The following is a 26718-nucleotide window of genomic DNA, read 5'->3' as shown; positions in this document are numbered from 1 at the left end:
ATTGCCTTTGATAACTGCCGACTAGGCAAGTTCCCCCCACACACTCTTTACACGGCCCCATATGTTGAAGTAAGTTATTCCCGATTTATTATTGCATAATAATTGAATTTTAAAAAGTCGATATTTTGGCCATTTTTCAAAACATTCCTGTACAGGGAAATTGTCGAAAAATGACCAAATTTCGACCCTTTTATTTTTTGGCAAAACTGCTTACAATATATACGGATATATGGTAATATTATTGCATAATAATTGAATTTTAAAAAGTCGTTATTTTGGCCATTTTTGAAAAAATCCCTGTAGGCCTACTAGGCCTATAATAGAGGGAAATTTTTAAGAAAATTACCAAATTTCGACCCTTTTATTTTTTGACAGAACTAGTTACTATGACTATTATAAGATGATGATACCGCAATAAATGCGCATATATGGCAATATTATAGCATAATAATTGAATTTTAAAAAGTTGATATTTTGGCAATTTTTGAAAAAAATTCCTGTACTATAGTACATGGAAATTTTCGAAAAATGACCATATTTCGACCTTTTTATTTTTTGACAAAACTGGTTACTATGACTCTATAAAATGATGATAACGCAATATATGCACGTATATTACAATGTTATTGCATAATAATTGATTCTTAAAATGTCGATATTTTGGCCATTTTAAAAAAAAATCCCTGTACTACAGGGAAATTTTCAAAAAATGACAAATTTCAACCCTTTTATTTTTTGACATAACTGGTTACTATGACTCTATAAGATGATAACGCAATATATGCGCATATAATGGCAATATTATTGCATAATAATTGAATTCGATATTTTGGCCAAGAAGGAAAGAAACAAAGTTCCGTTTGTGGAAACAGAATCCAGGCAGCAGGAGTTGACTGTATAACAACAAAACTGAATGCGTAATTGCGGTACTCGATTGCATATAACGACACCGCACCCTCGAAAGTGTTATAGTACATTTATTTAACATCATGTGACCCAAAATCGTTCAATCAAATTACAAGAATCTACTGTGTGTTATAATACGTGATATACACTGCGAGAATGAAAATAAAAAGGACAATAAAGGTAGATCACTTTCCCACATAGATACAAGGATACAAAGAAACTTTATTCATCCCAACTTGGGAAATTGTGTTGCTGTCTTATTACAATGCCGTAAAGAAAAGAGAAATGATAGGCCTAATACAAAGTGTGATAATAATAAAAATAACAAAAATAGTGTATTCGTAAAAAAAATTCCCCTATCTTTGAAATCTTTCATTATAGTCTCGTATGCCCCTTGGGAGGAAGGAGAGACGATGGCGTTCAGTGAGTCCCCGTGGCGGCCTCAGTCTACCACTACGTTCCATAAGGCAGTCGGCAATGTTCGAGTTAATATATATTTTTTGGTGATATTGTACACACAACATTACTATCATTCTCAATTACTCTTTACATGTAAGACGCATGCAACAATTACATTTACAATTAAGTTACGTTACTTTTCACAGCCTACAGTATTAACAGTAAATCATCATGACATTGTATCTCTGCGAGTGTGTGACCGAGCGGTTAAGACAGTGGAATTACGTAGCCATAAAATCGGCAATGGTTCGAGGCTCACTCGCTACATGGTTCTGGTGGTAGAACGAGTCTCGTATAAGAAAGGCGACTAAACCGGTACCCCACCAAATCCTTTAGGAGAATGGTGTGGAGGGTGGTTGGTACTAAAAACAAAAACCAACTTCAAGGGCGTCGGTTCAGGAGAACTAACGACGGCCTGCCATCCAGCAAAAACCCCCATAAACCCCCAAACCATAGGCACCACTGGGAAATATGGCTTATGCCTATGTATCGTATCATGATGAGTATAACTACTAATTCCAATATGGAAGGACTTGGTTCACTGTATCTCATCTTCTACGTCATGGTAGAACTAGAACATTGTCTTCTCCATGACAATAATGTGTACCTATTTAAATACCCTATTGACATGAAACAAACTGATACGATAGAGAGCAAATAGTTACAAGAATATAACTTAGAATGAAATAATGGTTAATTTTAACTTTTCATCCATAAACCAGATTATACCTGGTGCAAAAAATTACGCTTATCAGGTCTCTCTAAGGTATATTTTCAACTCACTCCATGTACGCATTTTCGAATGCCGGTATGCTAGTTTTACTTTGGTTAGAGTACGATGTCATAGTAAAGTCGACCATATTGATAGTAGCTGGCGTCAGAAGACTAGAAATCGTATAATCTTTTGAATATCTACATGAAATAGTAGGCATGGTTTCTGAAAATTAGTCAAAAATTATTCATTAAAAAAACCGTTTTATGTTTGTTAATAACATAATTACACAATTCTGAACGCCGTGAAAAGTAACACGATCAAAGATTGAATGATAGTCATTCTGGATGTTATTTACGATTATGATGTCTCGGTACAATATTGTTGTGACGTCATGGTTATACCATTTTTATATTAAATGATTAATATAGTATAGTTACCTATTTTATTTGCTGCAGGCAATTGGTTGGCACTTGTTGTCTAAATTCAACAAAACAATAACAATAATTAATTTTTTATATACTAAAGTCAATCGTGTCTATTCAAAATCATCAACATCCTTCTTATCGTCGTCTTCAAATCCAAGATTAAAACATTAAATCCATTATCAATACCAATTATAATCATTATCATCATCTAAATAATAAGTATCATTATAATATTTCTTTAATTGGCAAAAAACTAGTGAATGTTTGCGGTAGATCATTGTGATTATAAATTCACAACCATCATACTTATCGTTATCATCATCATCATCATCATCATCATCCTTGATATTCCGATCACAATACTATCGCCATGAGAATTATTAAATCATCATCAACGTCATTACACTTACAGCACAATGATATTGAATTTGAACGATGTCTTATTATTGTCATTGTCAATATTATTTACCATTAATGAATTCATCGTGTTTATCTTTGGCTTATCTCTCAAATGTTCTCGGATCCTCTTTGGTACCCATGCTTTCCTTGACAGCCACCTTCTTAATTCTTTTTTAATAGCATCGTTATTGAAACAGTAAAACAGGAAAATGAAAAATCCCTATAAAAAAACAGTATTTAGCATATTTGGATTATACGTTCCCGCTGTCTAGCAATTTTGAACGAATAAATAATGTGGAGAATTGCCATTCCAGTACTATATAATAATGTATAGTTTTATTACAGCACAGTACGCCCGTGATTGAGTCTCAATAGAGAATATATAAACAAATACAAAATCACACAATGCTTCACAGTTTATAAAACACTATTCCTTCATATATTTTATTCAATTACCTGTAAAGAATTAAGAACAGTGAAGATGTACGCCATAGTAATTGATGACTGATTGAAAAACAGAAGTCCAGTGGCCCATGTTGATCCCAATAAAAACAACAATGTAATGGCACCCTTTATCCACGTTCTGGTAAAAAAAATAACACATAATATCGTGACCATTAAATTAGGCATACATGTGTAGGCATATCTCGGGAACGTACGTAAACATGTGTGGGCTAAACGAAGCATTATTGTAGTGAACAGTATAATATTTATTTCAGAGTACAACAAGTGAATGAGTGGGGTTTACATTCAGTCACATAATTACTGATGTACCTTAGTTGTTGTGTTTTTGTGGCATCTTGATTCATGGCTTTGCTGCTTGCATAAGCTTTCCTTAATGATACAATGAGTATGATGAAATTTAACTGAAATAATGAAAAAGAATCATGATTTATACGATCTTGATTATTAAAACGTATTGCTTATAGGGTGAAAGCCATTTATATTCATTGTGCATATACAGTATATTAAAATTGAGACCGATATCGAAGTTTAAAAAAAAAACACGATAATGATGAATTTAGTTGAGGAAATTTTATCTTTTCGTGGCATAGCTCTCATTCGGAAAACCACGGGCTATTTTATTTTATTTTATATCCAGATAAGCTTGGCACAAAAATGATAATATAATATAGTTATAAAGAGGGCGTTTCCCAACTCTTAATTTTGCTTTTAGCGTTTAGATTTAAAATAAAATGTAGGTGTGCATGTATTTTGTAATAATGAGATAAAATCTAGCTTACCAGAATAATAGCTGCAACAGGAGCAACAAAGGCAAAAATAAAGTTATTTTCTGTCGACAGCCAACAACTATAATATATAGAAAAAACAACACAATTATTACTATCATCGTCACATTCTTTATCATCACACATCAGCTCAGCGATCTTTTTTTTAAAAATCATATAGTATTAAAGTTAAGGAGTACTCACAATTTATCCGTTCCGTACCCTTCTGGTACCGCACCCGCAAGAGCCGCGACTACCAATAACGGTAGTGCTGTATAGGAATAAGGATATTATACAAATTAATATATGAACTACTACCGTATGTTATGCATTAAAAAGGGTAACAATTAAGAAATAGAAATGACATGACAATAAATCTTTTTATAAACTAGGATATGTATGTTATTCTCCAAATCAACGTAATCAGAAACATGCCATCCATTAAATTCATTAAAGTCGATATGCATAAAATATATAATAATTTTAATCCCCCAAAAAGCTTAAATTTATAAGCAGAAATATTTTAACACTACTTCAAATATTTCTCAATAAAGCTCAAGCTGTGTAAAGTAGGCACTTGTAACGATTATACTCAATTAACTCAATCATAAATAAAGTAGGTCAGTGGCATATTATGTGTAATGTTTGACCTAAATATATCCCCCAGCCCAAATACATGGTTATAATAATCTTTGAAAGATGTGCCTACCATAAGCTGCTAGATAGTAATGGAGAGCGCCATGCTCTGTTGTGTTGAATACTCTTACAAGTGTTATGTACAAATGAATTCCCTCAAGACACATCCACATAAATGAGACCAGAAAAAAATAGTGTAACATTCCAGCAATCACAGAGCACACCAACTGAGGATTACAAAATGCAAATTTCGAATAGTTTCACACGTTTATACATTTTGTTAAAGATTAATTAGTTATAATATGTACTGCGGTCCCATTGTGTAAACTATTTTGTAAAAAGAAAAATAAAAAAAATCAAGAACTCGTGGCATGAAAGCCAAAAGTGGTATCGGGAAGAATTAAATGCTAATAGTCAACATGAAAACAATGACAACTAACACAGTGTATTATTTATATTATCAGCTGTAAAACGTGAAGTCAAAATACCAGTACAGTATACACACATGAGCTTAGTTTCTTAGTTTTTTATTTAGATAATAATGACATGATTCATGGATGTATTAAATACTGTGATACTTTTATTATTTTGTTTCTTTGAAATGATCGCATTTGATGTGCTAGGCCTATTAAAAAACAATGTACTATTATTTAGACTGTTTTTAAGACTGTTAAGCTTTGAATCTAACCTTATTTGAAGTTCTCTCGATGCCCACAATGAAGATTAACTGAGATATCGCTAGGGTTATGCAGAGATTACGATGGATTGTGGTGCGTAGACTTCTTAACCTCCTAATAAAACAACAATAACATCAATATAATATCAAATTAATTAATAAAGAGCCAATTTGATCCCATCTATCAAATCCCATCTAAAAAAAACCAAATAAACGAAATACTTAATATAAATTCTACGGCAGTACGGTAATAATTAAAATTGATATGTAAAGAAATAAAATACGTAGGGTAGCATAACATTTTGTTTCTTACTTTAGTATTGAGAATATGAAGACACAGGCTAACAATGCCACAATTGATACAGAACATCCTACAATGGTGATATATCGCAGAGTAGACTCGTGAACTGGTTCAATCTGATGAAAACAAATAATTAGTACATTTGTACTTTATTAGGATCATTATTATATTGTTTGAAAGTTTGCTATAGTTTCAATTCCTTAGACCGTGAACTTTTCTAGTCTCACCCAATTTCACTTTTATTCCCAGTTACTTAACGCATTCTGACTCCTGATGACGATCAAAGTATTGATTCAAGATTCTTTAAAGAGCTAAATAGACGTGGTGAAAAAAAGTACTTTTCTAACCTCATTTTATTTAGCTTAATAATATAATAACATTAATATTTCTAATTTGAACCATTACTGTATGTAAACTTCACTCACTTTTACGCCATGTACGTCCATCAATATAGCAAAGTTTGTCATGTGATTACAAGTACAGATTGTGTGTTGTTCCGTCTGAGTAGTGATACATCCTTCACTTAACCATTCACCTGTGTTTGTCCTTATAATAGTGACAATTATAAATTAAAACCATCAGAATAAAAAACAGATAGTCAAAATTACCCCACAAATATACATTTTCCCAGTTTATACCGATAACTATTATCAGAAAACAAGTACACAGCAACAAGACATGGCTTACGTTTTATTAAAGCTCCAGAAGACACATTTTCGTTCACCAACTAAAGAAGTCTGTAATGTTAGGAACAATATTTTATTAATTAACCTTTTTATAAAGTACTGTATATTCTATATATCAAAATGAATTTAAAATATGCATAACTTGCTTGCGTATACTGGTCACCGAGTTGTTCTCAATTAAGATACAAAAGGCAACAGAACTTTGAGCTGTTTTCCATTATAATGTTGCCTTTGAAATTTCTTACATTCAGCTCTGGAAGACAAAACTGTACGGTTTGTCCATTTTCAAACTCCGTAACATCATGTTCATCAAATCTTAACGACGCTCCGATGACATTTGAGTTGAGTATGGTTGTCGTCTGGTCCATGGGTGCTGCAGATGTTTCTGCTGTTTTGTTATAAACTTCAGTTTCAGTGATATCAGTAACACTATTTAAAGATTACGAAAAAAACTGATATTCAATATGTACATTATTTTTATATTATAACGTTTAAAAACGCATTTAATTTTGAAAACTGAAACATACCCATCTACTTTCGAGTTGATACTAGATTCCAGAAATCTCCCGAGGGTCTTGTATTTTGCATACATCATCTTTAATTTACCTAAATAAGTATTAAAACAGCTATCAATCTATATCTGATCTTTTAGATTTGTTTGAAAGAAATGGCACTTTCAAAGTCATACCGGTATTCATTGATTAGTTTTATAATTTGTATTCGATTTTGACATGTTCATTTTTATTTCTACGTGTTTGAATTGTTTGTGTATTGCGGTGCAACAATATTCAATCTTTAAACACTTGGAAAATACGTCACCTTTGCTTGATGAATATGAATCAGGATAATATTCTGAAGAAAAAATAATAGATAGAATTATAATTTAGTAGTTCTACATTTCGTTTTGTATAATGCATTTTGTACATTTTGTAAATGAAAATTAAAAAATAAATTTCTGTATTATGAATACCTAATATTTAATATATATAAATCAATTCTATAGCATGTTGCTTGAGATCAGACAGGAATACCAAGTTAATTTAAAAGCAAAAACATTCTTACCAGTGTGGTCAAAAATACCAGATTCAGTCGCCGTCACAAATTCTGATCTTTCCAGTTCTAAAAGCAATTGATAGTAGAATAACTGTTAGGCCCTAATTACCCTTTTGCTTGTCTACTTCAAGCAAACATAACGTGATGTCCGGATATAGAGCCTAAACCCAAGGAAAAGACATGCATGTTAGAAACATATTTGGGTCACGAAGATTCCAAAAACCGTGCATTTTCTGATAAATAATAAATTGTGTTTCTTACCAGTAGTAGTTGCAATAAAGATTGTAGTTTGTCGTTCTGTAAGACGGGGCAATTTTAGATAGGAACATCCAGTGTCATCATCACCAATTGATAAAACGTAATGGTCATCTTCATCTTCAGCATCTTCGCTAGGTACATCATCAATTACATCTACAGCTCTAACTTTCATAACTAAAATTTACAAAAACAGTGCAAGCGATAAAACGAAGAAAGACAGATGCAAATGATGGCAACTATAAGAAAAAATACTGGTTTGGACTTAAATTACCAGATTAAATTACTATAAAATATATATATATATATATATATATATAAATTCACCAATATTTTCCGATTCAATTTCTCGCGACTCGGATGACAGTGTATCGGCTACAAGAAACGCACTCTTTTCAATCTCATCAGAAATAGATGTTGCAGTTTTTGCTGCTTCATTTTCCTTTTAAGTAAAACGAAACACATTATTTGTTTTAGTCACGTGCATAATAATGTCCATAGCACTAAACACAGAATTATACAACATACAGCTATATATTTGGTTGATGTTGTCACAACATACCTCTTCGTTTTCGAACACATGTAGTATGTCTTCTGTGAGTAGCTGACTAGCGGTATGCAATAATTCCTGCAAAATGTATTTTTTACAATAATGAAAATCAATCAATAAATATTTGATCTTTTTAGGGAATGACAAAAAGTACACATCCGATTCTCAGTGATGTATCTCCACATATTAAAATATTGCCCAGTAATCCTAGGAAAATTTGGTAATAGGCCTACTGCGTACAGCATCTTATTTTTACTGCGGTGCCTGTATCATGTAAGCTTATGTTATGGTATAATGATACTAGGAGATACATGTGAAACACATGTGATGTTGTATTACCAAATAATTCTATTATACTTTTACTTGACTTGAAACATCTAGAAGAGTGTTGTAGTCATCTGGAACTACAAGCAAAATACATGTCTACATACCGTTTGAAATTCAACAGCAATGTGCACCTTTTCTTCTTGTGAAGCATTAGTAGATGTCAGCTGTTGCTCTTGTAAGCTAATGAGTTCGTCTAACAATTCCACTGTCTCTGTGACTGTTTCTACGCTTACGTCTTCTGTCGAATCAAATCCTTCTTGGATTTTAATAGCGATTTCTACGGCAGGTGAATCAGCATCTTCTATCTGAAATTAAAATGTGGTAATTGCAAACTTACTTTGCTTAAAATCTGTGACAAATTCTGAAACACATTCCAGGCCTATAATGATTATATACACTGATTACGTGGATTGTGTGTACACGCCACGTACGAACTTACTAAGTTTCTGTTTTCGTCAATCCATTCTTGTTCACCACAATCGTCTAAGTTTGGTCCATCTTCATGCCATACTCCGTCACTGGAACACATCCACGTTGCCGAGCCTAATCGATATATACTTATTATTACTCTGACAACAAGTAGTATTTTTTTTAACATATTTTCTTAACATAAATTACAATTTTTTTTTTCTTACCAGATGGATCATCCGGGCAATTTTGATTGCTAATTGCTCCAGGATCTGTCATAGTCCAGTTTATACCTTTTTTATATGTCTGTTGACATTTGCTAATCGATGGAGTTGTTATTTCTTCAAATTCTACTATATATTAAATTAATAAAAATACGCACTAAAAATGATAGGCTACCGTATAATATAAAAAATAATATGGTGGTGTCATTATATACCTAATGTGGTGGAATTTGAAATTATACATTTTGAAGACTTCTAAAACTTTACATTCAGTAAATAAATTCATATAAAATATGGTAAGAAACATGTTTTTCAATATCACTTGCTAACTTAATAACTAATTTAATCTCAGACACAATGTGAAATTTTAGTAGCCAAGTTATACTCATGGAAAATATAAAACAACATAAACCTTTATACTAGCTACTAATAATATATATAATGCATAAAGTCATAAACCACAATAAAATCTGAATGATTTACCTTTAGATATATTTGTACGGCACTTGTAGCGAACATCCGTGAAAACACGTAAATCATTCTTTGTGATGTCAGGCGGTTGATCACATCGGTATCGTAATAACTTGTGATCCTTGACAAACATACACATACTTTTACCGTTACATCTGTCATTGGAAATGTGGTCTATTGTTAGAGTTACAACATATTATTTTATATCATTATAATGACACACATACATGTTTTGGTTGATTTATTTTTCCCAAGAACTTTGTTATTGTTATGATAAATGTATACGCCTCTGGAAATTAAGATGAGACTATAGATATTATTATAAAGATAGAAGCATGGAGACATAATTATTTTCCCACGAGAGAAGTGAGCCTCATGTAATACTTGAACCGGGTACTATAGATAATCTTAGTAATGTTTCTTACCTGTTTGTTAAATATTCTAGAAAATACATGGAAGAGCAGTCGGCTTTGTAGTCATCGCGGAAAGAATTATTTTCTGTATTAAAACATCGCTGACGCTTAGCCATGTGACCAAAGTATGCATACTCTATCTCGATATCTCCGCCTTGGCACGATATATACACTGGATATTCTGGGTCGTCGTCATATCCACATTTCACAGATGTTCCATATTGCATTTCTAACGAATCTTTAACGAACAAATTAACAATTTACATTTATGAAGGAATACAAACACTAGTAGTTTGGTGCATGATGCATAAAACGACCAATATAGGCTTACCTCCGGGCTTACAGGAGTAAAATACTTCCAAGTAAAAGTCTTTATTTTCAACCAGACCGCTGAAGCAAGACACGATGCCAAGTGTCTCTTCATTAACTGTAAATGAACAGTTGTTTCTTCCATAACATAATTCATTAACCAGAAAAGATGCATTTCTAGAACCTTCACAAGGTTCTGCTGCGACATCTTCAATCCTGTTTGGACATTGGTAGTTCATATGCGTAGCTGTACTTTTTCCATACAGGGCATCTTCCACAGAGATTACCGTATTTGATGGACATTCTAGTTCTATTGTTTCACTTTCACAAGCACCATTCTCTTTCAGATCTTAAAAAAAAGAATTGATGGTAAATGTATACTGTACTGTTAGTTATTAAGTTTTTATGATGATTATAATGATTATAATGTTGTTGATGATGATGATGATGACGATAATGATGATAATGATATCATCCACAACACATGAAATAACCAAAGCGTCAATATCATAGCCTACTTACCATGACTGTGGTATGTTAAATTACAATCAACCCCGTAGTGGTCACTATCACAAAGGCACTGATATGTCAACTCTGAAAAAGAAAAAGAATAGTAACTACCTAACATCATTGAAAATACTAGATTATTTGAAGTAAGGTGAATCACAAAACAGTGCCGTAAAATTAAATTTCTACTCTTTCCAATAAAGATTCTTTGTTCTCCTTTGGATTTCAAACTACATTCTTTGAACACAAAATGCAAAAATGTTTAACTAGATACTAGGATACAAAACAGTAATATATAATTGTATTTACTACGTTTGCAATCTTTATATTAAAATGTTTGCTCTGTGACGTATTATTTACGTAGGCCTACACATATTCTTTGGTCTTACCTTCCAGTATTATACTAGTAGGTATTTCACAAATATAATTCAACTTTTGTGAACAATTTTCCGCTGTCAGTTGAAGATCGTCACAGGTTTCAGGATGAGAACCAGTCAGTATGCAGTTGTATTGAAGCCTGTTTTGGAGATTCAATATCGAATCAGTAACATTTGTAGAGACCCACGTCCAATCATTGTTGGAATCTCTATACCCACTTGTCCAAAATAATTTATCACAGTTGTCTATAACAAGAAAAAAAAAATACACTAAATTAATAATCATCTTCAAATAGCATATAAGAATATAAAAACTATACTACTAAACTTGAAGTATAAGATGTGTGATAAATAGATTGTGAGGCTTTCAACATGAGACAGATAATGAAAAAATACAAAAAAAAAGTGTTATAGGCCTATCATTTGTATTCATTCCTAATGTTAATAAAAGAAACTACTGTTGAACCAAAAGACCAGTGTTTATTTAACTTACAATATAATTCTCCATTCATAGCTGATTTAGCCAGTAGATTTGGATTCTGAATGGACTCACGGCTGACTAACATACCACCTTTTGCCACACAATCGGCAGCTGCCTCTAGCCACGTACGCGGCTCAAATATAAACTTTAAACATATGTCATCTGCACACTCAATCTCAGAGTTCTCATTTGTACCGGCTCCTGAAAATGAATTAATACAATTTGGCTATTAGCATAATCATCGCCGTATTTTTTTTTTTATTACGATGTTCAATAAGTACAGAACCATGCTTATCGATGCCATCCACTACCAATATAACCTCATCGATAACGTCATCATCAATTTTACCACATTAGCCTCTTAACATGATATATCACATCATCAATGTCTTTAAACAAATAACTTTAAAAAGTGTTAAAACACAATGCAACCGTAATTTTTGTATTAGTTTCATAGAACTTAACATGTCGCATTTGGTATTGATATCGTATTTGTTATTGGTTTCTTACATTATGACTGTTTCAATACTTACGGTATACAATGAAACAGGTACCATTATTTAAGCATGGGTTTGTAGTACAATGAATTGCCGATGGATCTGTAATGATGTCTGTACAAACTACTCCTGTAACGAAAATGATAAAAAATGTAACTTATTTGAATACTACTGCAATTGACCAAGATATCTTAAACTGCCAGATTGAGAAAAGAAATACATACGAAATTAATGGAAAATTTAACATATTATTTTATACGATAATGTAAAGCTAAATAGAATAATTATATAAATTAGGGTTATGTAATATGATGAGATATAATATCATTTTAACATTGATGACTTTGAAATGTTAATGTTTTTTTTTGCAATGCCATCACAAATATCATAACCTTAATTATCCTGATTGATATATTCCCTCTCATGAATTCATTACTTAGATTTTGTGTAAGCCCCAGGTAATCCGCGGTCACTAGATTTTTTTCAAGTATGAAAAAAACAATTATCAAAAAAGGTTCAAAATTCAAGCCGCTAAAATGTCTTCTTTTTTTAATTATGTGTATACACTGAAAACGCGTTTTAAACTGTTTTTATTTAAAATTAATATAGTATTATGCAGTAAAAAAGTATAGACAGAATCTTATATTGAATGCCTGTGTTGCTATCAATCGCAAAAAATCTCCGACAACCTAACAAAAGATGTTTATTAACGTATAATATTGGGACGATAATGAAGATGATGATTGGTGGCAATGTATTGGAGGTTGAAGTTTATGGTTTCATGAATCTTGCACTGGGTTGTATGGAAAAAATAACGAACTTGCTACATATGTTTGTAATGTATGTCGAAATTAGCAAAAATTGTAAAATCGGCCAAAATAACAATCAAATGAATAATTTGAGTTCATCAATTGTGGGTTTGAGCACATATTAAAGTTAAACAATTGAAGTACTGATTAAAAGGTTCTTAAGTGACCACCAGACCTCTAAAATGTTGTATATAGTGTGTTTTATTATGGTTTACTTTGAAAGTTAATGCCGGTCCACTTACCCCAACTCGCTGGGGCATGTGGACCGATGACACACCCATAGTTACCTAACACCCCTCCCATAATGCATTACTCTATGCAATTTTGTTTTGCTAATAATGTGCTAGGGTACCTGTTCTTGCATTGTGAGTAATTTTAAACATTTCCAGCTTAAATTATGGACATTCTGAATGAATAAATGCTTATGTGTCCCACTTACCCCAGTCTACCCTAAGTCAGCTAAATCTGTTTATTATTCCACATAAATTAGGACACAGCAGATATGACAACCACTTTACAATAGCATACAATGTTACTGTGTATGAAACATAGGCCTACCTATTTCTTTTCACAGCACAAAGAAAAAGGGTCACAATTGCTAATACTATATCTGGAGCTTAATTTCCGTATGTAATATAATATTGAAAAAAAATGAACCACCTTCAATCATTTGATTTTAACAGATCAAAATACTGAAAGGCGGTATCTCATTGATTTATAGAAAGCCAGAATTTTAGTATATATAGGCCTACATTAAATTAATCCTAGAATAAATAGCAACATATTGTAAGCATGAGAAAGAAAAATTCGAGACAATCCATTACTTTCTAGTTATTAACTTATATCAATATATAAAAAATATATATATGAAAATTAAGACTCAGGTTATTATTTTAACATATTTATTAACACTATACATACTGTTTCATGAGAGAGATAAAAATCAATCTTCAGGTGTTAGGCTCTGAGCGTTAATAAATATGTTGATATTAATTAATATGAAATAGGCCCTATTAACCTGAGTCTTGATTTTTCATTTATATTGCTCAGCCTCTGTATCGAGCACTCTTATTCATGATCTGGATCAAGTCTACCACGCAGATTAAAATATATATATATATATATATATATAAATTTTAGAAATCCCTACTATAAATTTGACACACCCATACCAGGTGTGATCATAAAGATTGCCATATTTGACTGCTACTTGGGGTGATCACTTGCATTTCAATTGCGGAGTAATTAAAAGAGCACGTGTGGTAGATTAACCACTTGTGAATCCATGAAATAGCAAGAAACGACTTAAACTTGTACTTATTACAACAAATGAGATTACACATTTACTAATAGCATCCGCTTATAGGTTACTCAAAAGGTCATGGAAGACATTTTTGACCTATTTCATAATTGTCTTGTAATAATTACTTCTTCTATCAAAGTTTTCTTTATACACATGCGTTAAAACACTAATCGACACTCTCGGTAATAACTTTTTTTTCCATTTCATTTCAAAACATATACAAAACAAGATAACAGAAAATAAAAAGCAATTTTAAAAAATAATATAAATAATAACTTACGGTAGTGATTAAGTTAGATAAGCCAACATAAATAACTTCATTCAATAATTATAAGTATTCATAGAGTAGAATATTATTGCAGAAAATCTCGAAGAAAACAAAGGAACTTACCGGTACTACTAAGAAATATATAAACGAAGATTGTTGAAAATGATAAAATATTTGACCAATGCATTATGGAATCGTATTTTTTATTTGATTCTGGAAGAAATCGTCACCACCAACTATATAATAATGTCATATATTTCACTTAGGCGATTCGTTAAAATAGGTACACAAGACTTCAAATTCGGAGTACTTTTCTGTTGAGCTAGGGAGAAGCGTTCTTGTCGATGGATGAAATGTTCTTACTGTATTCGTCAAATAGCGTATTTTATTCGTAACGCATAAGTAATCATCGCATACGAAGAATCTTGTTGACGACGATTGTTGATCAAAGATGTTTTAAAAAAATGTGTTCTCTTATCAGGTATACAATTAAAATCAGCTTGTTGTGGGAAAAAAAGACAATTTCTCTAATTCCTTAAAACGACCACTACGTCGAATATGCACAAATAATATTCGTTTAACTTGTTGCGTTGATATCCCCACTGAAACTTTTAAAAGAAAATTCGGTGTCGTCAAAAATGTTTGTTGACGGATGTTTCGTTGTTTAATTCGTCGAGTTTCTTCTTCTTGCTGAGGTTGAATAAATCTCATTCAAGAAAACTTCCACAACGAATCTGTTTCTTGTTAACTTCCACTTGAATTGGCAATTGTGATGTTAATATAATATCTTAATTAGATTGGTAGAAAAGTAATATACATCTTCCGGTTACCAGTTTGATCAATACCGTAAACTGAAATGCAATAATTAGGCCTAGTCTTATATATGGAACAGTACTAAAGTAATAATCATTAGGCTCCCTGTTGACTGTCCAACCGTGACGATACATGACGCATCAATATCGAAAAGTAAGCTTTGCCGTTTTAATTAATGGGTATGAAAAAAACAAATCTGCCATTAGAATTTAATAACCGGTGCGCGCTGCTAGTCACGTTTATGTGATACGTGATCACCACTAAAAAAAAAAGTCGTAAGTGGTCAATGCATTCGGAGGCGGAATTATGGGAATATCAGTAGGGTTGTCGGTATAATTAAAATGAATGGCAAAAATGATACACGAGAGGGAACAAAATAGTGACCTCCGTTTCACATTATTATTTTCACATTATCGTTTGCCATTGAAACATCATTTCAATAATGCAAGTTACATAAAGAAATTAAAGATTGCATAAGAATATGACAAGTTTAGTAACATAATAAGATGACATGTTTATTAAGATTAAGAGAAGACGACATGTTTAATTAAGATTAAGAAGATGACAAGTTTAGTTATGATTAAGAAGATAACAAGTTTAGTTAAGATTAAGAAGATGACATGTTTAGTTAACATTAAGAAGATGAAATTTTTAGTTAACATTAAGAAGATGACATGTTTAGTTAAGATTAAGAAGATGACATGTTTAGTTAAGAATAAGAAGATGACATGTTTAGTTCAGATTAAGAAGATGACAAGTTTAGTTATGATTAAGAAGATAACAAGTTTAGTTAAGATTAAGAAGATAACAAGTTTAGTTAAGATTAAGAAGATAACAAGTTTAGTTAAGAATAAGAAGATGACATGTTTAGTTAACATTAAGAAGATGAAATGTTTAGTTAAGATTAAGAAGATGATAAGTTTAGTTAACATTAAGAAGATGAAATGTTTAGTTAAGATTAAGAAGATGACATGCTTAATTAAGATTAAGAAGATGACATGTTTAATTAAGATTAAGAAGATGACAAGTTTAGTTATGATTAAGAAGATAACAAGTTTAGTTAAGATTAAGAAGATGACAAGTTTAGTTAAGATTAAGAAGATAACTAGTTTAGTTAAGATTAAGAAGATGACAAGTTTAGTTAAGATTAAGAAGATAACAAGTTTAGTTAAGATTAAGAAGATGACTACTGTAGTTTAGTTAAGATTAAGAAGATGAAAAGTTTAGCTAAAATTAAGAAGATGACAAGTTTATAGTTAAAGATATATTGTCCCCCTAAAAAAATGTTTTTGTTTAATTTTGTTTTGGGGGACAATACATCTTTAAAATTAAGATGACAAGTTTAGTTAAAATTGAGATGACAAATGTAGTTAGTATTAAGAAGATAACAAGTTTAGTTAGGATTAAAATGATGACAAGTTATAATTAAAATTAAGAAAATGACCAATTTAGTTAAGATTAGGTAGAGGCAAAGTTTAGTTAAAATTAAGAACATGAAAAGTTTTGGTAAGATTAAGATCAAGTGTATTGAAGATTAAGTAGAAGGACTAGTAAAGATTAGAAGATGACAAGTTAAATTAAGATTAAGACATAGTAGAAGTAAATATTAATTTTAAAAAAAGTTAATATGAAGATGTCAAGTTTTTTTTAGTTAAGGTTACAAAGATGAAGTTTAACATCAAGAAGATGGCAAGTTTAGTTTAAGATTGTGACCAGTAATCTTTGGTAAATACATTACAAGAACTAAAGGGTAAAGGGGGAAAGAGTTTTTCTTTTTATTAATGTTGATTACGATTTAGTCTTACACGGTCCCTAAAGACTCGGTATATTAATCATTATTACCGTGCATTAAACCTGTTTCACTTCTAATAATAACAACAATGTTGTTGATGTAACAGCAGTAGTGCGATTATGATGTATTCCGCAACTAAAGGTACATAATTAACACCGAGAAAAGAAAACACCTCAAATCATCTTTAATTTGTAACTGGGGGAAAATATCAACATACAGAAAAGTATTCTTCTACGAGGCCGTATAACGAAAATATATACAATAACAGAAATAAAATAGTGCCAAAAGTTATCAATTTTGTTATGCAGATACAGTAAAAGATAATGAAATACGGCGCCATGGTTGAAATTAAATATTTCACGCAGTATTAAATCACATGAGTATAATATTCTCATATTAATTTTAGATTAGTTTCTTGCAAAATAATTAGAAAAATTAAATTTAAAAACGTTTATATATTGGAATTTTGTAATCTTACGTTGCATTTGTTCAGATTTCTTAAGTTATTAAAATTAACAGTGTATGTTGTAGATTCTGAATAGATCTATTATTTTCAATTCACATACGCCTTATTGTAATCGTAACGTATACATCTGAAAGGTAATTGTTGTGTTCAAATCAACAATCATTTCTATACAGAATAATACGATATTGTATTAAGTTTAACCATGCGAAATAATCAACACAACGCTTATTAGTACTTCATATCGTAATCATAATTAAGGTAACTATATCTAGGCTACGATTTAGATAATGTACTAATATAAATTTTTATTACAAGGGTTCACAATTATAAAATATGTAGGTCTCCCTTTAATTAAAACTAGAAGCCTCCAATAAGAGACCACTTTCTGAAAATTGATAGAACAAAATAGGTTATATTAACTTGGTGATAGCGATGTGATGCAAACCAAACATGGAATCCTTCAAATAGGGCGCTGTATCATTTATTTTTGTAAAACTTCCTAAGGATGGAACAGAATGTACATATAATTGTAATACTCATTACATAATATGTTAATATTTTTAAATATACAGTGCAGTTTTAAAAAAAATTGTTAGTTATATAACCTCTTTGGATAGAACACAACATTAAGCAGCCATGTCAACATTTTTACTAGCCCCCAGAGTGAAATTAACTAGCCCAGAAATACAGCTATCCCATAGATGACAGCGTCTAGTAGAGGGCTAGAGCAAGTTATTATTATGACATTTGACACATTGCTTTTCGCTTCAGTGTCACTCTAGCCAGCCAGTCCTTTCAAATACAAATCCTTTCTTTGCAATCTCTTTTAAAATCTTAGCAATGTTTCTACTGTCATCTAGAGAATAATAAAATATAATGAAAATATATAAAACTTTCTCGTTAACAAATTGGCCATAATACACAAAATGAGGTAGTTAATGTGAACTAATTCAGGCTAAAAAATAATAACCTGTGATGTCCCTATTGGGCAAGCATTTTACTGTTACACAGCAGATATACTGTATGGCGTATTACCGTAGCCTATTACAGATTTTTAATATTACAGTATCATAGCTTTATAACATGATACTTTACTTTATCGAAATTGCAAAAAAAAGCACATCCGAATAGATGGTATCTTACCTATACCGCTATGATGTCGACCATCTAGTGTTAGATGCAATTTATCTAACATTCCAGGCATTCCTTTACAATAAGTACCAGTAGCTCTTGCAAATGCCTCCAAAAGAACACAACATTTTTAATAAGTTCTAGATATTATAATCTAGCCATTTGAGTTTTTTTAAATCAAAAAGAACATATTTTTGTTTGCATGGCGAAGAAACACTACACCATTTCTTTCACACCTGTTCCGGCATGGTTCTGGTCCAGCACCAGGAAATCAAATCCAACATCAATGTTTCTTTTTCTGGTCCGGGGCTAGCAAATCGAACGACAATGTTTCACAACGCTCCACACGGCTATGCGCCAATCGGTAAGCAAAAATGAAATCTTTGATTCCGTGCAAGAAAAGGTGTGAAAGACCCTTAAAGGAAGCAATGTTGAAAATGCCTGATGTGTCAGTTATTGTTATACTTTGGAGTAATGGTATTTAAAGTTATATATTTTATGCTGGTATCGATTTGACGGAGTGAAATAAAGACATACCTTTTTTATATTAACCCATTGCTTGCAATAGTGTGGAAATTGTACCCCAGTATATTCACACTGATGAGTTAATCTGTAAAAGAAAAAATTGTCCTATTTGATTTATATGGAAAGATATATTACACTTATTAGTTATGAAACACTGTTTCTAAAGTGTGAATCAGTGGATGATTATTTAGCAACCATTTTACACCTTATATAATTATATTAAGAAATTATATATTTAAATCATTTTCACTAAAGGTCATTCATATTACTATCCCCGTTATAATACCACAGTCACTTTATAGAGGGCACTATACAAATATTTTACAGGCAAAAGATTCAAATGATAAATAAATGAATGCATAATGTTTCAATGAAAATAAACAATGACTTTGAACCAGGATTTGTGATATAAGCTGATGAATTTATTAAAATAAGCATATTGACTCACTGTTTTCTGAAATCCCAGTCACCACATGTTACAAAAATAAAAGAATTATTTCCACTTAATAAATCTTGTTGGACCATCCAATCATTTAACATCTAAAAAAACACACGCAACAGTTCATTAGAATTATTATTCTATTTCACTATCACCTAACTCGACTATATCTGAAATTATTTTTATTTTTCTATAATAGATTTTCGATCAACTTTCACACAAAATATATATAATCTCATTATTGTTAGTGTTTTATTTTTCATTTCGTTGATATCTACAACTCCCTATGCAAAATGTTTAGAAATATGTCTGAAATGTGTAGAAATATGTCTGAAATGTGTAAAACTAGTACTTTAGTAAAATTAAAATGAAAACTTACTTTTAAACTCTCTTGAAAAGTTGGTTGTCCATCTACCATGCTTTGCGTGATTCCAGTCAACTGCAATAAACAATAGTTCCAATTACTAACAATTACTAAATTAGGCTTGTGCAATGTTATCCAACACAGGTGTTTATTTAAAATTCAATTTAAAACAAACTTGCCTCAGTACAAAATTGAGTAAGTTGTCTGTTGGAAGTTGGCTGTACATATGTGTGAAATTCTGCCTCGGTTTCAAATGTCTTTCCATTCACCTTTAGGACAGGTAGTTCTATAATTTCCTAATTGGAAGAAAATTTTAGGAAAATATTATATGAAATACAGTTTATTAAATTCAGATTCCATAACAACTTACTAGTCCTATGGCATTTGACATATTACAAACATAGTGCCTTAGAGATATTAATTACGATCATTTCTTTTTTGTCTCCTTTTTGTTTCTAGATGTGTAATCCATAATTGTTTGTGAAATTAAAAAGTACAAACTCTTCATAAGCAAAAAAAAGTATATAAGGTGTCATAAATAGGTAATACATATAGGTCCATGTTAATTAAAACCAATTTTAAAAAAAGCATTTTAAGACTGATATAACTACATTTTCTTATTTTTATTACCTGTGGATACATCCTTGTTTCTTTATCACAAGTTGCTTCAAAATCAAGCACAAGAAAATAATCAAATTTTTGATGAGAAAAAGCACCAGCCGGTCTATTTGTTAACTGTGAGGAGGCCATGACAAGTGGTGGTGACCCTACTCGCACTCCTCCTATACTAGTAGTAGTATTAGTACTAGTACTAGTTAGGCCTTGTGTTGTGATCTTCGCAGCCCAGATACTATAGCTATACGATCTTTGCTTCACAGGCCAACCTAGTGGCTGGTTAGCTGAAGAAGAAATAAATCGGTATGATTGACAAAAAATATATTCAAATTTAACGAGATCGTAGTTTTTGATTACAGAAAAAACTGTCTGCGATCTTCTCAAAATGCAACATAACAGTAACACATTCTTATTCATATCATCAACCCGCTGTGTAAACACATTACGCAACACAATGCAACATGACGATGCGTCTGGACCAAACGAGACTATGACACATTTTTCAAGAAGCTTAAGGAGTGAAAATTATATGAAACCCCCTCTATAGTTCAAGAAGTATACGTATGTCGGTAGACTTTCTTACAGACGTACTGTGGTTAAAAAGTTGAAACTTCCTTTTCGAAAAAAAAGTGTTGTGTCTTAAAATGCCTGTTATATCAGTTAGTTTCAAAAGATAATGTTATTTTATTTGTAAAATGTAGTTTCGTAGTTGTTTAGCTCAAGCAAGTTAGTGTTAGGACAAGGCCTAGAGTGGTATTATTAGCCCTATTTATAGCTCTTACTCTTAGCCTAGCTAGGCCTACTACTAGCCTAGTTATTACTATTACTATACTAGTTACAGCACTACTAGGCTACTCACTCACTAGCTTGGACTAGACTAGGAAGGATATGAGGAGCTGGCCGGCGGGTAGGTAGCAGGACGATTAGGATGATATTATTGAATGTTACATTTATATAAAAACTTTTATAGCCTGATTCATTGCTTTAGAGTTACTATTAGTCTACCTATAGTTATAGTGTCTTTGATTTTAATGTTTTCTTTTTTCTTTCATTATTAAATATTATATACCCCTTCAAAAATTGCAATTTATGATTTAAAAGTTAATATTTTAATATATTTCTAATTTCAGCTACCTTCAGCCTAGAAAGTTAGCTTATCCTACTTATGATGTTGCAAGCCGTGTCTCATCAAGTAGTGCGTTATACAGGGTCAAACGTCCTTTTCCAGATGAAGATGCACTTAAAACAGTCATCTGAAATTTTACAATTACTTCCAGACGTCTATGATATTTATTCCGAGTCGTCAGTGTCATGTACAATCCATCAAAGGCGTATACTTGCGTTACATTCAAGAAATATACAACAAACAATTGGAACTTTGCCCACCGTGTTTGAACAAGATAAAAAAGATAATATTTATTCTAATAAGCCTTCCGTTTTATGTAGGCTGCGTCATCCAGAGTTGAATCCAACACTTCCAGATTTAGAGACACAAAAACTATTTCAAAATTTACAAATATTTGAACATGGTAAAAAGAACCAGGAATATTTATGATGAATGTGTTGACCGTTGCTGAGTTTTTTACATTATAAAGAGAAATCAGTGGCAGTGCCTTTAATTTGTGACTGGATTTCTGGACAGTATACTGTAATAAAATAGATATTTACAGAAAATATTATAATAAAAATGAAATACAGGTAGTACATACATGTCTTGAATCAGTTATGTTAACCACTACACTCTCTGTGTTTTTCAGTCATATATTTATCTTATTTGTAAAATATTGTTTAATCATTTCCTCTGTGGTTTAATATTACAGTATAATTTTGACCTCACTATATTACAGGTATATACTGTACTTTATTAAAATTTAATGTATACTGTAGTTCATTTTGGAGCTTCTTTTTCATTTTCATCGTCTAACTAAACTAAATTGTAATTTATGAGATCAAAAGTTCTGTGAACGTTTTTGTTAAAAATGAACAAGAAATACGTCTGATGCTTTTTTTAAAATTGATATTCTATTAAATAATTTAAGAAATAATGATTTATTAAAGATGTATTGTCCCCCAAAAACATGAAAAAATGGATATTAATTAAATCAGACTTTTAATATGTTATTTTGTAGTTTTAATAAAGTTAAAAAGCGAAAAAAAAGTTTTCACTTATAAAATGACAAAATAAATGGTTAAATTCAACCAAAAACCCTTTTTTCGATCCAATTTTTGGTCAAAGTAGATAACTATTATGTTATATTAAAATGGCATATTCAACAACAATTTTGTTAACAATTATTTTTTCAGGGGGACAATACATCTTTGATTAATTGAATTACGAAAACATGTACTGTACATCAACGTCTACTTTGAACCAAGACTGCGTGTAAAACAAGAGCCCCCTAAGTTTATTGAATAAAAACATATTCTCGAAACCAGACGCGGTGTGGTAGAAACTTATTTGGAAAAAGGGGAAATCCCTTGTTACCGCATGCGCATTGGCTGACCGACTGCTAACAGTAACTAAACAAATGTATTGAGGGGCAGTAGTAATAATTATAGGCTTTGTAATTTAATGTCAGATATAACTAAATATAAATTAAATAATAATTATTAAATTTATAGATACAATTTATTATGGCTCTAAATGATTAATTATTAACTAAATAATTAATAATAATTTTTAACATTTTAATTAACAAAAAGTCGAGGATGAAGTCAACAAATTAAAATGGCGAATCGCACGGTAAAGGACGCGAATAGTGTCAAAGGAACAAATCCTCAATATTTAGTGGAAAAGATCACAAGATCAAGGATATATGAGTCGAAGTATTGGAAGGAACAATGCTTTGCCCTCAGTGGTATGTTTTTATGTACTAATTTGGTGTAGAGTCGATATAATACACCTTTATTTACTAGGGTTCAGGAATCTTGAATAAAGCGGCTTGTTGCTTTTCGACTTGACGGGTCGAAGCAAGCCGGGACCCTGCCGTTGTTCCCCATATGTCCTGATAAGGGCAGCCTAGGTATAATAGACTTCGACGAGGATTAGTTTTAGTCTAGTTGTCAGCCCTGTCTGCTGGCGCTCTTGGTGTAGGCTAGGCCTACTAGTAACTACTAATCTAGTTAGTAAGCTTAGCTTGTACTTTATTACTGATATAGTGACTATATATAATATTATTTTTTTATATATTTTATATCCTATATCATATTAATACAATTATTTACAGTAGTAGTAGATACCTAGCTAGTTAATAATACTAGTAATAGTATCCTAATCTATCATCACTATATTTTTCTAGCTGAACTTCTTGTTGACAAAGCCATGGAATTGCGTTACATTGGAGGAGTTTTTGGTGGAAACGTGAAACCGTCTCCTTTTCTTTGTCTCATACTTAAAATGTTACAGATCCAACCAGAAAAGGACATTGTTATTGAATTCATAAAGAATGATGATTTTAAGTAAGTAGCCAATAAGAAATTTTTCGATTAAAATTCAGTAATTACTGTGTGTATAATCTTAATTTAAAAACACTTTCAGTGGCTGATTTTTCTTTGTACAGTAATAAATGACGTAAAAAGAACTAAAGCTAAATATTTAAAAAACACATTTTGCAATAATAATTTATTGATATCAACATATACTGTAGTACAAATTCTACTCTTTTAAGTAAAGTATATAGTAGATTGAGTTATTAAATATACTGTACAGTTTTAGACTTCCGACTCTTAAAAACTTCTCCAAAACCAGAACAGTATTCTTTAGTTGTGATTAAGTTCAAAACAGTTTGAGTAAAACTTGTTACTACAGAAACATGTCTCACCAAATTATTATTTTTTAGGTATGTACGTTGTTTAGGTGCTATGTACCTGCGACTTATAGGAGAGAGTGTTGAAATATACAAGTACCTGGAACCACTGTACAATGATTACAGAAAGATTCGATTTCAGAACAACAATGGAGGATACGAGTTAACACATATTGATGAGTTCATTGACCAACTTCTTCATGAAGAGCGTGTGTGTAGTATTATTTTACCAAGAATTCAGAAGCGCTATATACTGGAAGAATCTGAAAAGTTAGAACTCAGAGTATGGTTATAGAATTTGTTTTCTTTTTTGATTAATATTGAAACAAAATATTATAGCTGTATTTTTTATATTATTTGTTAATTTGTTTTAAATAAACTTTGTTTTATTCAGGTTAGTGCGTTGGAAGAAGACTTAGAGGTTATGGAAAGTTCAAGTGATGAGGAGGAAGAAATTATTAAGGTAACAGTACAGTAAAGCTATTCGCATAATTATAGAGAAATTTCAACAAAAACAATTTATGTTTTATTATATTATCTATATAGGTAAATAAACCTGGTCAAAAAAGTGTAGTAGTTTGCTATAAATTTAATAATATTTAATTAAAATGATACTTTTTTTAAAACATAGGATAGTAGAGGTCGTTCACCTGATCGATATAGGGATCGTGATCGTTCAAGACGAAGTCCATCACCAAGGTATCGAAGAAGTAGATCACGATCACCTTATAGAAGGTAAATATTTGTAATGTATATTACAGTAATAAAGTAACTTTAAGTAAAGTTTGAGAAAGATTCAGTACGTACTTAATTTAGACACACTTGTATATTCTTCTCATGAGCTTCACTCATTTTTTAACTTTTATTTTTCTTCAGTAGGCGAAGGCGAGATTCACCTCATAGGCGAAGGAGAAGTCGATCAAGAGAAAGGCGGCGATCAAGATCACCAGGTAAGCTTTATTTAACTCTTATGGGTGTTGAATTGTCATTTTTATATATTTATAATATTTACCTATTTATAGATACAAATTCTTTGCCGGAGTATATTCAATTTCATTTTTCCTGCTTTAAAGTAAATGCCAACAGACAAATTAACCCATTATATTACTAAATATTATTTTCATTTCTTCCTTAAAGAACGGCGTCATAGAGATAGGGAGCACACTGATAAACATAGAAGCCATAGACATGCAGATGATGATGATCGGTAAGTTACACAAAATAAAATACAGACAACCTGTCTCATTTACAAACCTTCTGTTTTTGAACGGTCCTCAAACATTTCATCGCTTCAATATGTCCAAAATTTGTTTTTTTATCTTACGGTTTTGTTAAAAAAAAGCTTAGTTGCAGTTTCCTTTTGGGGAGTGTCAGGGGCGCCAAATTAGTTCACTGCGTCATGGCTTGGGTTGCTTTTTTAAAACTAATTTTATTATTCTTGTTAGTTTTATAATCATAATTCATAGTTGTGAAAAAATAAATTATATCTTTCACAGGCGGAAATCACACAAGACTAAAAGGAGTAGACACGAGAGAGATCACAAACATGAAAGCAAACGAGAGAAAAAGAATGAATCTGATGAGATTGCAGAAGCTAATGCATTACGTGCATCTCTTGGACTTCCACCATTGAAATGAATTAAAAACTTGTTGATTCTTACCATCAGTTTTTAAAAATTGTATGCCTATTATGTTGAAGATATTTCCATCATTCCTAATATTGAAATAGTGCAAATGAGAAAATAAAGTGAAGAGTGTATACGTCTGTTGCTAAACAGGTTTGAAGGTTTCAATAAAAGCATTTTTTAAATATTTTATTTTAGTCACTTTCTCTTTGTTGGGTGTATTTACAGTGCCAGATTATTATACAAATAATGAGTGTAATGGTACAAATAATGGCATGAGGAGAATGATGAAAGGTTGAAGCCTCATTGAAATATAACCTTTCATTATTTGTTTTATATAACATCTAAATATATTCCTATCAGATTGAATAAAAAGGTAGGCCTTAAGCCTAGATGAGTTCCAGTTGCCTGAATGATAGGCCTCCAATATTAGTACTGTATCATATTACTATTATTAG

The 26718-nt window shown here is 31.2% G+C and overlaps 3 protein-coding genes and 1 long non-coding RNA gene across 4 annotated transcripts; 2 read left to right on the top strand and 2 right to left on the bottom strand.

Annotated features, from left to right (window-relative positions):
• Nucleotides 1–999: 999 nt before the first annotated feature.
• Nucleotides 1000–13416, bottom strand: LOC144845731 (adhesion G protein-coupled receptor L1-like). Its single transcript, XM_078703160.1, has 30 exons — nt 13356–13416; nt 12341–12433; nt 11820–12008; nt 11339–11572; nt 10965–11036; nt 10465–10791; nt 10146–10371; nt 9733–9875; nt 9253–9378; nt 9057–9160; nt 8722–8922; nt 8303–8368; nt 8068–8182; nt 7747–7917; nt 7495–7551; nt 7252–7284; nt 6960–7038; nt 6678–6861; nt 6434–6483; nt 6172–6292; nt 5759–5862; nt 5458–5560; nt 4843–4996; nt 4338–4404; nt 4149–4215; nt 3679–3770; nt 3361–3487; nt 2975–3124; nt 2518–2557; nt 1000–2302 (listed from the first exon to the last, which is right to left on the bottom strand). The coding sequence occupies exons 1-30, from the start codon at nt 13414–13416 to the stop codon at nt 2145–2147; spliced, it is 3714 nt and encodes a 1237-aa protein (XP_078559286.1). The 3' UTR covers nt 1000–2144.
• Nucleotides 13417–17244: 3828 nt separating this feature from the next.
• LOC144844646 (ERI1 exoribonuclease 3-like) lies at nt 17245–21347 on the bottom strand. The gene is made up of 7 exons (XM_078701653.1): nt 20845–21347; nt 20394–20510; nt 20230–20289; nt 19860–19951; nt 19424–19496; nt 18899–18995; nt 17245–18611 (listed from the first exon to the last, which is right to left on the bottom strand). The coding sequence occupies exons 1-7, from the start codon at nt 21244–21246 to the stop codon at nt 18529–18531; spliced, it is 924 nt and encodes a 307-aa protein (XP_078557779.1). The 5' UTR covers nt 21247–21347; the 3' UTR covers nt 17245–18528.
• A 32-nt stretch (nt 21348–21379) lies between these two features.
• Nucleotides 21380–22535, top strand: LOC144845258 (uncharacterized). The gene is made up of 2 exons (XR_013612523.1): nt 21380–21488; nt 21960–22535. It is a non-coding gene; the product is annotated as an uncharacterized LOC144845258 (long non-coding RNA).
• A 992-nt stretch (nt 22536–23527) lies between these two features.
• On the top strand, nt 23528–26433 carry LOC144844357 (pre-mRNA-splicing factor 38A-like). The gene is made up of 8 exons (XM_078701229.1): nt 23528–23687; nt 24129–24288; nt 24669–24918; nt 25030–25098; nt 25267–25370; nt 25512–25585; nt 25773–25842; nt 26132–26433. Exons 1-8 carry the CDS (start codon nt 23558–23560, stop codon nt 26271–26273), a joined length of 999 nt encoding a protein of 332 aa, XP_078557355.1. The 5' UTR covers nt 23528–23557; the 3' UTR covers nt 26274–26433.
• The last annotated feature ends 285 nt before the right edge of the window (nt 26434–26718 follow it).

The sequence above is a fragment of the Antedon bifida genome, chromosome 6, assembly GCF_963402885.1.
Source record: "Antedon bifida chromosome 6, ecAntBifi1.1, whole genome shotgun sequence".
Classification (NCBI taxonomy): domain Eukaryota; kingdom Metazoa; phylum Echinodermata; class Crinoidea; order Comatulida; family Antedonidae; genus Antedon; species Antedon bifida.
The sequence above is the reverse complement of the archived record's forward strand: the minus strand, read 5'-3'. Positions and strand labels throughout refer to the sequence as shown.

Bases quoted from the DNA above. Each gene is read 5' to 3' on its own strand.
- LOC144845731 (XM_078703160.1), bottom strand. From the start codon at position 13,416: ATGGGAGGGGTGTTAGGTAACTATGGGTGTGTCATCGGTCCACATGCC. The intron at 12,434-13,355 runs GTAAGTGGACCG...TTTTCGTTACAG, and splicing joins ACATGCCCCAGCGAGTTGGG to GAGTAGTTTGTACAGACATC. The intron at 8,183-8,302 runs GTATGTTGTGAC...TTTACTTAAAAG, and splicing joins ATGTGTTCGAAAACGAAGAG to GAAAATGAAGCAGCAAAAAC.
- LOC144844357 (XM_078701229.1), top strand. From the start codon at position 23,558: ATGGCGAATCGCACGGTAAAGGACGCGAATAGTGTCAAAGGAACAAAT. The intron at 24,919-25,029 runs GTATGGTTATAG...TGTTTTATTCAG, and splicing joins CTGAAAAGTTAGAACTCAGA to GTTAGTGCGTTGGAAGAAGA. The intron at 25,843-26,131 runs GTAAGTTACACA...TATCTTTCACAG, and splicing joins CATGCAGATGATGATGATCG to GCGGAAATCACACAAGACTA.
- LOC144844646 (XM_078701653.1), bottom strand. From the start codon at position 21,246: ATGAATAAGAATGTGTTACTGTTATGTTGCATTTTGAGAAGATCGCAG. The intron at 20,511-20,844 runs GTAATAAAAATA...TCTTCCAATTAG, and splicing joins AAACAAGGATGTATCCACAG to GAAATTATAGAACTACCTGT. The intron at 19,952-20,229 runs GTAAGTTTTCAT...GTGTTTTTTTAG, and splicing joins CTTTTCAAGAGAGTTTAAAA to ATGTTAAATGATTGGATGGT.